The sequence below is a fragment of the Botryllus schlosseri genome, chromosome 15 (genome assembly GCF_051294905.1).
Source record: "Botryllus schlosseri isolate E-star chromosome 15, Bs_hap1, whole genome shotgun sequence".
NCBI lineage: Eukaryota > Metazoa > Chordata > Ascidiacea > Stolidobranchia > Styelidae > Botryllus > Botryllus schlosseri.
The window spans coordinates 19,941,525-19,958,103 of record NC_137250.1 but is presented as its reverse complement, the minus strand read 5'-3'; the positions used below and the strand labels follow the sequence as shown (position 1 = coordinate 19,958,103).

General features: G+C 41.1%; 1 protein-coding gene and 1 long non-coding RNA gene across 3 annotated transcripts in view; one reads left to right on the top strand and one right to left on the bottom strand.

Annotated features, from left to right (window-relative positions):
* LOC145457134 (uncharacterized) overlaps positions 1-16,579 on the top strand; it is a 36,050-nt gene that overhangs the window by 4,669 nt on the left and 14,802 nt on the right. The window lies entirely within an intron of this gene.
* Positions 536-14,973, bottom strand: LOC145457125 (uncharacterized). 2 transcript variants are annotated; one of them, XR_013920788.1, is made up of 9 exons: positions 13,839-14,973; positions 13,623-13,763; positions 12,976-13,118; positions 12,341-12,537; positions 10,058-10,144; positions 7,764-8,152; positions 5,755-6,339; positions 1,182-2,381; positions 536-1,146 (listed from the first exon to the last, which is right to left on the bottom strand). XR_013920788.1 is itself a non-coding variant. In XM_080335289.1 (8 exons), exons 1-8 carry the CDS (start codon positions 13,860-13,862, stop codon positions 1,338-1,340), a joined length of 2,610 nt encoding a protein of 869 aa, XP_080191415.1. In that variant the 5' UTR covers positions 13,863-14,973; the 3' UTR covers positions 536-1,337. The 2 variants fall into 2 exon arrangements, 1 of the variants encoding a protein (XP_080191415.1); XM_080335289.1 differs by having other exon boundaries at positions 536-2,381.

Here is a 16,579-nt window from a genome sequence, read left to right as displayed (position 1 = left end):
CGAGTAAATTCGAGTACATTACGCGTCGCATCGTCTCGTAAACATTAACATCGCGTAGGGAATCTTTATTACCTGTCCTAGCATGATTCTATTTTTAGGATTACTGTTAAATAAATCGGATCCCGAGATCCTCTGATGTTGTTGCATTGTCAATGCGGTCTAAATATGTGATTAAAATTTTAATATCGAAATACAGTCAGTCATCGAATAATGGTAACCTATAGGTGCATTTCTGTTTGAGATCAATAAACCCCATTTCTTGTACCTTAAACCTTCTACCGTGAGCGATTTTGATGGAACCTGTTCGTCAATGTGATCAACTGTGACTTGTCGAAAAGCAATGACATCGTAAGTATATCGCTACTTCTATAGGCCGACTCACGCTTCAGAGACCAAGCGGAATTCGATTGTATTATGCGCTGTGCTAGTCTGTGTACTTGCTCTAGCTAAGTGGTTGAATAGTCAAATTTTCTCGGTAAACTGGCATAAGCAAAGCCCTTCCTAGAATTGACGATGGACTGCAAACCAACATACGTGATGCGTAGAAAGTATATTCGAAAAATTGATGCGATACAATAGATAACTACATATTCTTTACGGAGTTTTCATTGCCGCGAGTGCATATGCTAATCATCAGAGTTATGGTCGATTCATATTTACAACGCAGTGTTCAATATATGATTAATTCACATGAGATTTCGTAGCTCAGTGAACGCAATCGATTATTTCACACACGCTATAGTTTTGGACTTTTGAGACCAACAGTGTAGCTAGAATTCAATGTTAGTAAAAGAACACATAGTTGATATTTCAGAACATATGGTCACAAATATACACTATATAGCTTGTCCCAATACTCCATATTGTGACGAATATGCGTCTTATGCTGGACGTTCGGTTGTCAAAGCTAGACAACACCTATTTTGCTGAGCCTTTGTGTAAATTGGAAATGAATTAGTAGAACAAATCCAGTTGAATCAAACATTCGCAGCGAGAACATAAATGTATCTTGCCTCATTATAGTCGTACGATATAGTACAGTTCCTTTTCGCCTGGGACAACTGATATATTTTACGAAATCCCAGTTCGTTGTTTGACAGGCCTACGCGTGGGCTTATACAATAGCAATCTACGATGATGTACGCACTACGCAGCGCGTAGAGCTGTCAATGACGTAGTACCTCTACCGATCAGCTGAGAGTCCGTTGGCAGCTGATCAGCTGATCGTTTTCTTAGGCATGAAGTCACGAAAGCCGCTACGTCACAGTGTTCTATCATCAACAACAGTAAAAACGCCGAGATCAGTACGGAATCACCCCTACAGTTGGTGTCGAATATCACGCCGGCGTGTTTTTATCAATAGCGCTAACGGCGAATTCACCGTCGTCGTTACTGAACAGTCGCATTCTGCTCCTAGAGTAGACATTTTCGCGAGCTTGCAAACAACATTTCAACGGCCCTATGCAAAGGCAGCAGTTATTTTCGTTGGTCGCTGAATCCGAGTCGTCCATTTGTCTCATTGCAAAGGCGCCGCCTGACGCCCGCTTTTGACAAATTCTGATAAGAGCTCCAACTACGATAAGCACTATAATAGCGACTACGATAGCAATGACAAATACATTGTTTCGGCCTGGTTCTTGCGTGCTGTACGCAGGCTCTTCGCATTGAAGATGCCTGATGACATCTAACGCAGGTTCTTGTATGTGTACAAGCTCAGGCGGCCAGTGACACAATGTCATTCCCGTCACGATATCTTTGTGAGTATTCGCCCATTCCGCGAACGCTTTCATATCACATGTGCAAGGCAGGTAGCTGCCGTTCAAGTATAATTTTTCCATATCGTCCAGCGCCTTGAAGACATCAAGTTGCAAACTGGTGAAATTTGTCTTGCTGAAATCGACGATTTTAACGTGTTTTAATAACCCAGAAACGGTGATTTGGTGTATTCTATTACCGCCGATGTACAGGGTAGTCAGAGATTGTAAACTGATAGTAGGCATGTCTTTAATGCCGTTTCCTCGCATGTCTAATACGCTAACCGACGGAAGAAACCCGAACATCTCGGAATAATCTGGGTCTCCGCCGTTGAAGCAAAAACTCAAATTTAACGACTGTATCGTTTGACGCGATCGGAAATAACCGCCGCTCGGACTTCGCAATGGATTCCAGGACACGTTGAGATTGGTCATGTTGTCTCCGCCGATATCCGGAACATCGCGTAACTTATTACCGGATATGTCTAGTATACGTAATGCTGGCGACGAGGAATGGTGCACTTTACTGAGTTCGTTAAATTGGAGGTACAGTTCTTGTAGGTTGTCCAGCGAGGAAAACACTCCGGGTAGGAGTACATGAACTCGATTGTGCTCGAGATGCAAAACCTGAAATTCGCAAAGCTTTAATTAGCGTGTTTCTGATTAGTCAAAAGCCGCGCGTTGGCTGGCAATGCTCGAGCAAACAATATTTTCCAAGATGCACAGCACACCATAATTTATCGCTTCGAAAGTGAAACAGGTTCCGACATGTGTTACGAAAATGGGGCTGTTTCAAGTGGTATATATACAAATACAACCCGTCGAAGGTTCATTCTTAAATGCCTGGTAGGGAATTTAGTGTTGAATTAGTCAATCAACAGTCATTTGTCTTGACATTCTTATCAGATTAAAACACCATATTGTAAGAGAAATCTCAAGATCCCCGCACACATTATATGTTTATGGACACTGGACAGAGGCATACGCATTTGAGCATATGAAATAAGCAAGCCCCGTGTGGAAGGCCACGCTCAAGTCTACGGAAATGGTGTTTGTGTTAGTGAATGTTATGTGGAAGCAATATTCGGTACCAGAACGTGATTTTAGCCTATTTGTACTTTACGCTGTGCTGGAAATGCGATAAATACATCTATTTCACACCCATATATTTACAGTGTAAAACCCCCTCCGAGTTTAATAAATACGCGTCATGTATGCGGATGCTGATATCAAATAAGATTCTTGTAATCGCGTATGCGATGATATCTAATTTATCGACCGCATTAGACAGTAGCGCCCAGCAGCGTCAACATGATAAAAGCGACATGTTTTGCTCGGCAATTATAAGGCCATATTACACTACGTTCCGGTCACATCGTCATAAGACGGGCTAGGCACAATGATTCGAGTACTAGAATCTGAATCAAGTATTAATTCCAACTCCAAGCACACCAAACGCATTCTGACTTACGTTTGCTATACTCCGGTAATATTTTATGCTGATGCAAACGCGGGCGTTGACAAGAAGGCGAAAAGCTATCTGCGTTTGACTTGGTATTGTGACGTCATTAGACGTCATATGTTCGATGGTTGGTGGGTGTTATTGAATATGATTTACTTGGCGATTTAAACTCAATGGTTTTGCTCGCCATTTTCACTATAATTGTTTTTGCATTCGATGACAGAGTGAAATCTATGACATAGGCGAAGAGGCGCGGGCCTGTTGTTAGTAAGACTGCCAGTTTCATCGATACTTTGATGTGTTCACAGCCGTTCATGAAAGTTCGTGTTCACACCAAAAGGATCACTTTACTTTGGAGATTGCAATATCCCTATTCCTACAGTCGTTAACAGTAGGATTTGGAATTATCTACGCATTGGGGTTGGCTGAAGTAAAATATTACGTCCGAATTAGTAATAAGTGAAGCCTTCTATACCTATGTCAGTAAAGGTATAATAATTGTCACAACGGAAGTATGGTATGGAATAAAGTTGGTACGGTAAAGAATGATTGAATAGTATATTCATTATTCATATTGAAATGAAATCCGAATATTTTCGGCTGACACTCGTGAGGGGTAATCGTCAGCAACTAGTATAGAATAAGAAAGAACATTGTATATCAACAATCATATCACAAAATATGACGTCACCAGCATGAAACTTCGAATGAGAGAGCGTTCAGTGCACTATTCCCAGGTGGTACACGAACTCCTTCCGTTGACAGTGTTTCGGTTGGTGTATTTTGATACGATTGTGATACGATTGTTGATATACAATGTTCTTTCTTATTCTCTGCTAGTTGCCGACGATTACCCCTGACGAGTGTCAGCCGAAAATATTCGGGTTTCATTTCAATATGAAAATACTATTCAATTGTACACTGAAGTTCTGTACCTCCAAGAAGCTCCTCGGGTAAGGAAAAAGTTTTCAAAGGGAAAGTAGTTTTTCGGTACGTTTTCGTCACTATTACGAGTGAATCTGCCATGAGAATCGCGTGATATCAACCGAATGTATTTCCGAAAATTATACCTGTTGCTGTTGTTTGTTTGACAATGGTCATTTACACCAGGCAGATATTCCTTATTTTTGATTACGCAACTGTTCCCAACACTTAAGTAGGAATTCTGGAGCCGACCTCGGTTGGATTCGAACCCACAGCCCACAGATGTTGTAGCTGTGGATTGTATCACTACGCTATCTCGCAACTAGAGCGTGGCGCAATGATTCGAGTACTCGAATCTGAATCGAGTATTAATTTTAATGATTCGAGTCGAGTAGTAAAAGACGATTTTTTCGAGTACTGAAATTATATTCCTCGCAACTGAAAGTTAACTTACTAAAGAGAATTATAGTTTTGATACTATTTTCCTCTGAGGCAGCCATGAAACCTTGATTGGCCGTGTCGCAGCATACGAGGCATAGTACAAAGCTACGAACGTTCCTGGAAATGACACATTTCCGAAGTCATGATCATCCCACAACATAGTCAAGAAGTGAGATCGGTATGGTCGAAAAAATACCAAAGCATCGGATAACAGGCATTATGTTCTTAATGGTGACGTAAAAGGTACATATTTGAACTTTGACGACATATTAAATTCTGCTGTGACGTCATAATGAGTGATACTCGACTCGAAGCGTAATACGTGATTCAGAATCGAATCACTTCAGTCCAGTGGTTCCCAACGTGGGCGATATCGCGTTAAAACGGCTATATTGGAGTCAAGTGGGAGAACCTTCTCTTTTAGTCATCTCACGAAAATTTAGCTGTAAAATTTTAAGTTCGAGGTCGAGCCGAAAAGATGTCCTTTTTTTAGTGAACTCGCCGGTGATTACAGTTTGTATGCCCATTTTTCGGTTTGTCCGTTCGCCTCCCGTGACATGCCCCCCATCTTTTTAGTCGCTTGCTTTTTATCATATTATCTTCTTTTACTTTTCATTCAGTTAGGGTTACCATATCTTGGAAATGTGAAAAGAGGACACTTTTTCAGAATTTTCAGACTTGCAAAACCAGAGGATAATCCAGTCGGTTAAGGTCAGTGCCCAAAATACAGTTTTTCCTTCACAATATCAGGTGGTTGACTAAAAAATAAATATTAAAAGGTCAACTCCCCGGCTCGGCGCCCGAAATACCCGCCGGGGCGTTACTTCGGTGCTGATTTACGGCATCTCAGTCGAATTTGACCGTAAATTTGACCAAAGTTCTCAAAAAAGGGGATAAAATCTCAAAGAGGACATTTGGGTGTCCTCCGTGGACACTTTCAAAAAAGTCAAAAAAGAGGACAACTCCTCTTAAAAGAGGACGTATGGCAACCCTACATTCAGTGTACGTACATACATCCTCTTTACATCGCCTAGGCCCTAGGCTAAGGTGGGTGTCTGATTCCAAAGACTACTCCAAGTCGTTTCGTCACCTTCCCATCCTTCCATTGTATCGCATTTTTTGGGGTGTATTGAACGAATAAAAATTGCAAATAAACCGAACTGAAATACCAACCTGCAACTTTGAATTCGAGGAAAAGGCACCGACAAAGACATCAAGAATATCATTTCGTCGTAGGTCCAGCACACGTAAATTCACCAGCCCGGCAAACGTCCCGTTTCGTAGCGTCGCCAAAGCGTTGTCGTTCAAAAAAAGCCTCTCGAGGTGGCCGTGTGACAAGAAGGAACGGACTTCGATTTCGTTGAGGGTGCCTCTCGAAAAATCCAACGTTTCTAGAGCCGAAGACGCTACGCCATCCCCAACTAGCATAGTATGCTCCTTGATCGAAGAAACAGCGTTGCCAGACAGGTTGAGATACCGTAATTTAGTCATGACAGTAAAGGACCCGTCTTCTAGACCCCGTATTGCGTTATCGCTCAAATCCAAATAGTCGGCCGCGCTGTGATTGGCGAACATCTTCCCGTCGACGGCTTGAATGTTTACGTTGCGCAGTCGCAACGTTTTCAACCCGGAAGGCAAAGCCGGTAAGGCCTTGAGAGCGTTGTCCGACAGTCGGATTTCTGCCAGATTCCGGAGGCGAGCGAACGCTCTCACCTCGATTCTCACTGTGTGCGCTTCGCGTAGATCCAATTTTTCGAGCTGCAATTCAGAATGGCTCAAAATAGTCGGCGGCGTACTCGAGTGGAAGTATCCATATTTATACTCAATTACAAGTAAGAGTATTGTTTTCCAAGACATGTACTGTTGAGACTACTACACATGGAAGTACTTACGTCACCCAGAAGTCCAGGTGAGTGTCTGATTTCAAAGACTATACTTTAAGTCGTTTCGGCACTTCCCCATATTTTCATCGTACCGCGATCTTGTGGTGCATAGGTCATATAAAATTGTTTATAATATACTAAACTGAACGGGTCAGAAACGCACTCAATTCAATTGTTTCAAAAATAGACTTTGTCGAGGGGCCACATACTTACGGTAATCACATACTTTTAGGGGTTTCAACGGTGATGGCGACTTTGATAAGGAGTCGCATGCTATTAGCTGTTAATCGGAGGTGACTGAACAGAGTACAGAGTACAAGTACAACCCACACTAGCATCTTCGCGACTATCACGTAATGACAAATGAAACTGCGAATAGCTATAATCTTGGAAAATTATTCAGTAACCGTGGATTTTTGATTCCACGTTACGGCGTCACGACTCACGATAGAGTCGAGACGTCAGCTCGTCGCATAATATATACGCGTGACAAAATCTATGATGAGAAAGCTGCCGATCTTACTGCAAATATTTAGAAGCAGTCCAATTAGGGTTGTATTTGAAACAAAAACCGATTAAAACATGATTTTATTGTATTTTTTATGCCATGACGTCACGAATATTCAATTGTGTCGTCATAATGGATTCATATTGACAATAGGAAATATAGGGTAAATATAGCTTCTTTGACGAAAAATCTGTACTATAACTGTTGAACCGACTATTTTGAGGGTTCCAACCGTCCCATATCGATATACGTCGGTTAGATGAGGGATTAGTGGTAATTGTCTGTAGGCTCATACAACACGTTTTTTGGAAAGTATATTCACACAATAATGGCTTTATTTTAAAACTTCAAAAAACACATTTTTTAAAAAGTCCTTTGTTTAAAACAATGTTTAAAACATGTTTTGAAACACCGTTTGTTTTAAATGCAACCCTAAGTCCAATCAGGAAGGATACAGCAGACCGGAAAAAGCTGTATACTTGGTAACTTGGACAGAGTAAAAGCAGTCTTATTGACGCCGGATATCAGGATCCACCATCGGGACATCAATTTTTTTAGTTCAAATTTACAATATTCGCTTTAGCGTTGACTATACTTTTACAACTAGGCTGCTCAACATTTCAACGATCCCATAATTTAGAAAATATGCCATTCATTCTGGACTATAAACAGTGTGAGATGTAACGGACCGTCGTACATAGTTTCATGATTTGTTTAATACCTCGTTATGACTAGTCTTGATATTGATTTTCTATTCGATACAGTAGTACTGCAAACAAATATAATCTCACCCCGAGTGCGAATCGCATGAAATCGCTGTCAATGAACGGAATTTTTGTCTTGCTCAAATTGAGGAAAGACAATGTCGGTGGAAAGTAGATTTGCTTCGGTAGAATGTAGAGATCTGGATTGTCAGAGAAATCAATCTCTTGTAGCAACGGATTATACCAACGTAGTCTGTCGGCGGTCTCATTGCATGTGTCTTGCGAGATTTCATTCGGTACGGTCAACTGATCGATTAAAGCCGGAGTGCTGCCATCAAGACTGCAGTTCCTGAGGACCAGGCTTTTTAGCGACGGCAAATGTTGAAACGTGTCGTGGCTTATTTGTATGCCTCCATGGTCAGCGAGATTTACAATCTCCAGCGACTCCATGTGGCCGAAGTAGATCGATGTGAGTCCTAAAGATGAACAGTTGTGTTGAACACGTCAAGGTGAACAAACCTAGTTATCTATAGTTGAACACGTAAGGTGATGAGCTAGTCTTCAGGAGACCATTATACAGTGTTCGAATCAAGTCACTAACTTCGAACCACAAGCCATTTCGGGTCACCCATGGCCATGGGTCATCGCACATTTTGACACGAGTCAAGTTAAGCCATATGCATATTTCCAGAGTGACCGATTCTTCGACTTCGAATCAATTTCAAATACTGTTAATTTGTCTTTCTTGGTGTGATGTGTGAATGCAGGCACATATGCATATTACCACGCCAAACTTGGTGCCATGTTATTTAAAAACTATACTAAGACGATTTGACTCATAGGCTATTTGATTCTGCGAATTCTCCTCACGGGGTATACTCGATGCTACATACGATGTAGGTATTATTCAATGTAAGCGATGATTATGGACTGATATTATGCCCTAAGGCTGCAGGCCATTGTTTCATAACCGGGGTCCAATCGGACCCCAGGGCTTCGCTAGGCCAGTCTTAGGTATTCGGCGGGGGTCACCTCACACAAACGCTTCATACAGCAGATAAGTCACACAGATTTACAGTAAATACACTATAATCCTTTTGTTTGTGTCAAAATCATATTTCAGTGGTTTTGTTCTTTTAACACGGCAGATTAGCGTATCGGGTTCGTCGGGTTGATAGATCTTAAGAATCCATGTTCTATAGACGGTGTCGAACTTATAAGTGTAGGTGAGAATGGTGGAGTCTGTAGAACAAATTTAATATAAAATTATAAGGGTTTAATCAGCAACCATTTTACTGTATGTTGAATATATGTGCATTTGTGGTTGTATGCACCCTTGTCTCCAAAATCCATACAGGCCTTCAGTGTGAATTCGAATTCATCGGCCGACTTCCGGAACAGTGAACAAGCACATCGTTATTCCAAAACCATTGTCCAGTATTAGTGCTCGTAAATCGTATTTCTTTGGAACCCCGCATACAGCCCATGCTGGATTCTGACATGCTTGGCACACGGATGTGCAACTGTGCATGGGCAGGTGCATGGGCACTGTGCAGGGTATCAGTTAGTCCCACAGAAACTATACGTATTGATTTTATTTGTGCATGCCAGCTATAACGATATTATAATGCCACTCAAAACCGTTATGATGGCAGTTACGAGCGTGCCCAGAACCTACGATATCGTACATGAATATCGTAGACTTCGCCGTACCCAAGCTATTTTGTCATAGATGTCGTTTCTGGTGGAATTACTCATATCGCGAACGTAAATGGAAATGGAAACTAGCAAATAAATTAATGGTATTGATCATGTGGACATTTTATAGCACTGCGGAGACGTCCGCAGAAGGTTAGGCGAGGTAGAGTTTTTATGACGACTTATATATTGACATAAAACTTTGTCGCAAGATCACGGGTCATTCCACAATTATCATACAAATGAATCGGAGTCGAGTGAAGTCAAGTAATTTTAGAGCGGTGACTCAAGTAAGTCATCACTTGAGTCGTCCCAACACCGTCACCCAACACATTATAGTGCACCCTGCACGCACACTACAATAATGCAAGTACGCAGTCTAGCAACAATAAGTTGAATATAATGGTACCAATAACAGACAAAGTGCTCGCACAATGAATCGCACCAATACCGCAAAAAGCAATTTAGTGGATGGTGCTTGGTAATGTTCGTCTTCCTTGCAAGCACAAACCAACTATGCCAGGTTTCCGGTACATTGTATTAAGACATCGGGGAACATCTCATATGACTAATGTAGAAACAGTGGCTCTGGTAAGGTAGATGGTGAATGATGACATTCAATCGAATTAGGCTCAAAGCTGAATTCCCTACGTATTTAATATCTTACACGTCACAATACTTACTTCCTTGCCGTCCAAGGGCCTTCTCGTCAATGCGAACAATTCCCGTGTTTTCCAAGTTGATATGGATAAGCTTGTAGGGCAATTGACCTATTTGAAAATTCAAATATATACATTAGTTATACTATATACTATGATCAAAGTTGGTGAAAACGCTGACCGAGGCCTATGGTAGTTGATATAGGCCGAATGTCAAACTCAGAACGAAATTTATGGAGATAAACATAATCACAGACATAACTTGATTTCATCGATCGATTGTGGCGCAACCATGAGATGACCTTGACCAAAATTAAACTTTCGCTCTAATCTAATGCTCTTATATGAATATGATATAACGTGCATGCATCCGATTCGCAAAATGTTCTACGTATAGGTATAATATCCACTCCACAGGCCAAAATTTTCAGTGGCAAAAACTTCTTGGCAATGACGTGACTGAGTGCATATGACGTCACAATGCACAAGTCAAGATTTAGGGCAGGGGTCACCAACACGCGTTAGATTTCAGATTTCGGAAGAACGCTAATTGAAGCATTTTGAAATGCTGAATATATTTCAGTTTGGTAATATTGTTGTTGTCGTTTCAAAATAAGCTATTTTCCTGTGCCCAACATCACCAACTGAAACGACTTTGGTGATGGCAACAGCATTTCATCGACGGAGAATCAGCTGATATGAATGGGCATATTGTCTTAAGGCGCAATGGGCCAGACACTGCCAGGACTGAAATGGCTAAGAGGGCTTCCCCACAAGATCAGGCTTTACCATAAGATAGTCTATCAGCTAGTAATGTGTTTCGCTAGCCACCATTTAGATTCATTGGTCGCTGAAAAGTAGTGTCAGGTATCGTGCGCAACTCATAGTTCCAATTAAATGAAATTGATAATCATGATATTTTTTGTTGAATTTTTATTTCATTATTAAAATAGTACTTCTTTTATTGAAACTTCCCGTCGCCCATGTTAGAGAGCACAGCGTTGTACTGACGTAAAGATTTAAAAACATGGTTGCTAAATGTGTGGCCTCTATTTTGTCTCGATATTGCATTTTGCGGCCCGCGGTCTGTACGAAATTTGAAAAGTAGTCCGCGACACGCTTTGAGTTGGCGACCCCTGATTTAGGGAGTCAAAAGGCGCATTTTATCTCATGGCTACACCATGGGTAGATCATTCGTGTACTGCAACTGAGACGCAACACTCATTTTCACGACATTGTTATGCTATTGTAATTGTATTGCTTTGCATTGTCGCGAACTTCGTCGGTCACATTAAGCGGCATCGCAACAAAATTGTATTTGACATCAGTAGAATACAAAATATTGCACCGTTCCCTGATGCAGTATAAGACACGGATGTTGTTTTACACTGGAAATATATTGGCACTATCTGTGCCGTCCTACAAATAACGCACATTTTCCTAGCTTATCGCTGTCGGTTTTTTTTTTACTAAAACAATAAAACCAACACCCTAATCCTCTCGTTTATCATCATTGCGGTTAGGCGCGTAGTCATAAAGCAACAAAACCCGCAGTTTATATGTCGTGTTCCGCAAGGTCACTCGTTATAAGCTTATCTCGTGAAATCCGAATGAACTACGACGCGTCGCTGCAAAGGGAGTCCAATTGATACTGTCATTGCTAGTCCGAGAATATAGCACATGACTGTTGGAATCTGAGTGACAGTTCATGTCGAAAACAATGGAACGAAGTGTATGATTGATTGAAAGTCTGTTCCAAGTGCTTTCGTCTCCTGGCCATCTTTTCATTGTAACGGAATCTTGCGGCATTGTGAAATGATGAAATAATAACAGGCTGAGCTGAAATAACACACTCGTTACACGATCGTAGAGCAGTTACGCCGTTAGGGTGTATGACTATTGGAGTTACATCATTTCCTGCTGGAGTTATCGCATAGTAGGTTCCTCAATCGACCTTCTGGCCCGTGTGTCATGTCATCGTGCTCGAGGCTGTTGAGTGCTGAGCCACTGTCGTTTACACAGCACAACATGACAAAGTTTCGTCTCAATGACAATTGACATCTCAAGATTCAAATTACTAAATATTTATCATGGAATAAAATAATATGCTCTGTCTCTATGTTCAAGCAATAGCGTTTTTTGAAATGTTTGAAATTCGCCACAGGTTGTTGACGACAGAGTAATTTTCGTCAATTATTCGGGTAAATTACGATGGAAGCAGTCATTTCTTAAAATACGGGCATGTAGTCAATTTGCAGACCATGGTCTAACATTACTGGCACCGGGCAAATTCCATGAGAAGATCACCTGTTTGCAAAGTTTCGATTTTGCGGTTTCCGGATATGTCGAGGTAGCGAAGCTTCACGAAATCAGCTAATCCTTCCGGTACAGCCCCCATGCGATTATTCGCAACAGATAGCCACGTCAGATTATGAATCAAATGGCTAATCTCCGGCTTAGCGATTGCCCGTAGACGATTATCCGAGAGGTCCAGCTTTTGTAAACTAAAAAGGCATGCAGTCTCGTTTTAGAATTACCACCAACACAAACGCAGAAGTCCCGGGGGATCGGTGACGGAGAACATTTGTCTATGAAATGTGTGACAAAGGTCTGCTACAAATGGGCATCGGATGGTGTAAGCGGCGATGAGGTATTCATCAATAGTGATATATTCTCGTCGATATGACAGATAAGCTTATTTGAATTGACCCACAGTCGCATTGCACCGCTATATCTATCATGATTACGACATATGCAATGCATCATAAATTCATAAGCCAACGATCAACATTCATACTGTCGTTTTGTATTCGCATCAAGTATCCGTAGAAAACACACGTTGATATTGACAACGATGATGTAGTAGGGGTAAGTCGAGAGAATCTGACATTTTGTGAATCCGTCATTATTACCGCAAATCACATATATTGTAATAACATCACCTTGTCAACTTTGAAAACGAGCTATTCCCAATATATTCTAATTGGTTTTCCGTAAAATTCAGCACACGCAGGTGTCGGTAGTTCGAGAAATCATCCTCAGATATGACCTTGATTTCATTGTCCTCCAGTTGCAGAGTGTGTATCTGAATGTTACATATGTCGTGCGGGAATGTTTGAGAGCTATATTACACAAACAATACACATAGCCTATATATGTACACTACACGAGGTATCACTGGGAAAACAAGTTGGTCCGCGAAAGAAGATATTTAAACAGTTTCAGATTTCGGACGTGAGTCTGAGTATGCTACTGTAGTTAAGAGCGGAAGTTGACAAAGTGCATTTCGGCAATGCCTTCTTGTGACATTACTTCCCTAAAACAATCTTGCGCTTGCCTCGGCGTGTAATGCTGAAATCGACGCCATGCTTAATTTATTCATTGAATCAATCATTCATTTAATCTCATCGAAGTGAAAAGTCACACGATTTCCGTAATATGACATGACTTGGAGAATTGGAAACAACTTATCGAAGTCTAACGAGAATGCTCCATTGCTTCTGCATCTCATGTAGAATTCAAATGCGAAAAAGCAGGCACCTTTTATTACCAAAACAGATCACGTGCATAACGTATCTTGAAATGATACCTTCGTAGATCCAGTTGGTTGCGGTACGTCTGTTTTATTCTTGGAACCGCAATCGGCTTCTATATCGCCTTTATGATGCATGCAGAAACAATTTGTGACGCAATCGAACCCCGCGTCATAGCCCCGCAGCGTACCGAAGATCTGCATTAATACATAGAATTTTCAAAGCATGCAGCACCACATTGGAATTAAATCATCATAAGAGTTAGCACTTACAATGATCACCGTCGAAATACGCATTTCTGTATGCTTCGTAATGATAATTGTTCTTCTCGTTAAAATCTTTAAAGTAAAATAGCATAAAATATATTGTAAGCGCTCGAGTGCTTGTATTCCTAGAATTGACGCAACGATCTACGGATATGAGATAACGACTTTTCCAACACACTAGCTGTTCTGCTACTCTATCTTCGTTTGAATAGCACCCAGTTTCCCAGTCAAAATGCCTACTTATAGCTTGCTAAAGTTGCTAACAACGCGACTGCCTGCTGCGAAAGCATGTCATTGTTCTGTCACCATACTGACTGAGGGGATTTGCGACTAAATGCGCGTTGTCTTTGGGAGACAATCAAATTCTTGCTATTTTATATCCCGTTTCGAAGCTATTGGTGTAATTACAAACGCATCGCACCTAAGGGCATAAAAAGAATATAACCAGCAGCGTCCCTCAGCGTACGTTGCAGCGAACAAAACGTTGACTTGATAAGACAGCTTCAGACCCGTCAACTGCCGTAGGCCTACAACAAATTGCTTGAATTGGAGGCAAGCACTTGTTTCATCAACTCAGAGGAGGTATCCAACTGCGGAAACTCATTACCAGTCAATTTCCAGAGCCTTACCAGTCATGACGAGATTCCAATGCACAATACGTCAATAGTATGCAAGCAGCGACAATGTTCTCGGCGCCCATCGCAGCTCTTATGATTGATGGTGTGTAGAAATATGCTCAGCCCGTACAAGAGGACCTGATATTCGTGGTATTTGGTAATCGTTAGTGACTACATTTGCACCATTTATTGATTAATAGGTTAGAGGTGTCTGATTATCAAGTAAGATATATTTACAAAGACATTCATCGTCCGCTTATCACTAAGTAACAAAATTTTGAAAGCCGCCGCAGCCGCATGTTTGCCGAAACCTATTTTCTTGATAAGTCCGTCCAGGTGCCGAAATGACCGCCGGCCCATTATGAAATGCCAATTTGCAATAGTTGGCGTCACACGAAAGGTATCATTCTGATATTTTGATCTGGTATGTCCCAGCGATTGAAATATATCGTAATCGACAATAGAATATCACGCATTCGACCCCATTACACAATCAAGATATAGTTCAATAGCAATATTATTCGCCGTTCTTATAATAATTGCCTAAACCGGTGGTTCCCAACCTTTTTTGCCCGCGGACTCATCTCAAGCTCGCCAGTATACCCGCGGACTCAAACTATATATTACTGAAAAATATATTGTTTTTCCAACCAGGAGAGTGTAATACGGTATCAACAAAAAAAATGAGCTAAAATTGAGTCAAGGAAGCTTCCTTAAATCTGTCTTTCCACATCTGTCGGCCTTGCAATTCATGCAACTATTCAGTAATGCAGTCCACATCTCAAGTTCCACTTATATTTGACAACTATAGATTGTTTCTGTGATTAGCACATGTCCCCACGATTTGTAATTTTCCAAATAATCTGTAAGTGAACAAGTCGCCATAATCAATTACCAGCACTCAGCGTATATCGCGCCGGAAACCTGTGCAATGTGCCTACGTGCAGGACCGTAACAGCACTTCGTCAGCCCCTCTCAATAACAAAACGTTGGTCTTGGGCCACACAGGCCATAAACCTAACTTCCGGTGGGCTTTACCCCCAGCCCCCCCCTTCCAATACCTTTTTATAGCTACTTCTCAGCGAAATTTTTCTACCGTTCATTCAGTCGTTTTGTTTCGAATAAACTGCGCGAGGCGCGAAAATATTCCATAATTCATGATTGAATCGGTCAACATGATCGGGGATTGCATCTATATATATATATATATATAGCTGTAAATTTTTTTTATGCCATATCTGCTCATGCTCATGCATTCAGATTCATCGGTCGAGCTGAGTGAGACGTTTCGGAATATGATATAATGATATAATTTTTATAAAAAGTTGCATAAATTTTCAAAAAACTCTATAATTTATGTCAATTCACGAATAGTTTTGGCCCCTTCGAGGTCCCCCCTCAATTATGGGGGTTTGGTGTACGGCAGTTACGGTCCCGCCTACGTGTGTATAAAGAGCTGTCCCAGGGGTTTATACCTGACATATATTCTGTATGTGAATTGTTAATAGTGAACACGCAGCATTAAATTCCGAGTCCATTCGTACTAAATTCAAGTCAATCCGACCAAAATTGTAGTGTTTATGACTGTGATAGAATTGCTTATGACAATTTTAGCAATAGGCTACCTCGAACATAAATGTAGGGCATTTTGAATAATTCCAGCTGGCGATAATAGAGGTTTTATACCTGGCGTGATTGGTATCAAACCAGGATGATGCGACGGATGTGCAAAGCATACCCGTTTTGCCTGTGATACTTGCAACCAACTGGTCTGCCCAAGACATAGAAAATCTCAGGAGAACCAATAATGCTTGGAATGCTGATCAATTTGTAGTGGTGCTGTTTCGTTGTTCTTGCATTTGAAATATACGTGGCCAAACATCGCTTATTGAGGTATCTCTAATATTGCTTTCAAAACTACATTCACTGCAGTATAATTTATTAACGTGCAGGAATTTCGTATGCCTCTTATCAACAAGAGGTAACGGCACAATAAGAAGCATATAGAAAGAGATTCAAACAAAATTCAAATTGGCAAAATGTGACGTAACAATGCAACGATAAAGAGGAACGGTAGCTGGCCAAAGTCAGCTGTACCGGTACTTCGGTAGTCAAAGGGATATTAGAGAA

Bases quoted from the DNA above. Each gene is read 5' to 3' on its own strand.
- LOC145457125 (XM_080335289.1), bottom strand. From the start codon at position 13,862: ATGCGTATTTCGACGGTGATCATT. The intron at 12,538-12,975 runs GTGATGTTATTA...ATGCCTTTTTAG, and splicing joins TCGTTTTCAAAGTTGACAAG to TTTACAAAAGCTGGACCTCT. The intron at 2,382-5,754 runs GTTGGTATTTCA...TGCGAATTTCAG, and splicing joins CCTCGAATTCAAAGTTGCAG to GTTTTGCATCTCGAGCACAA.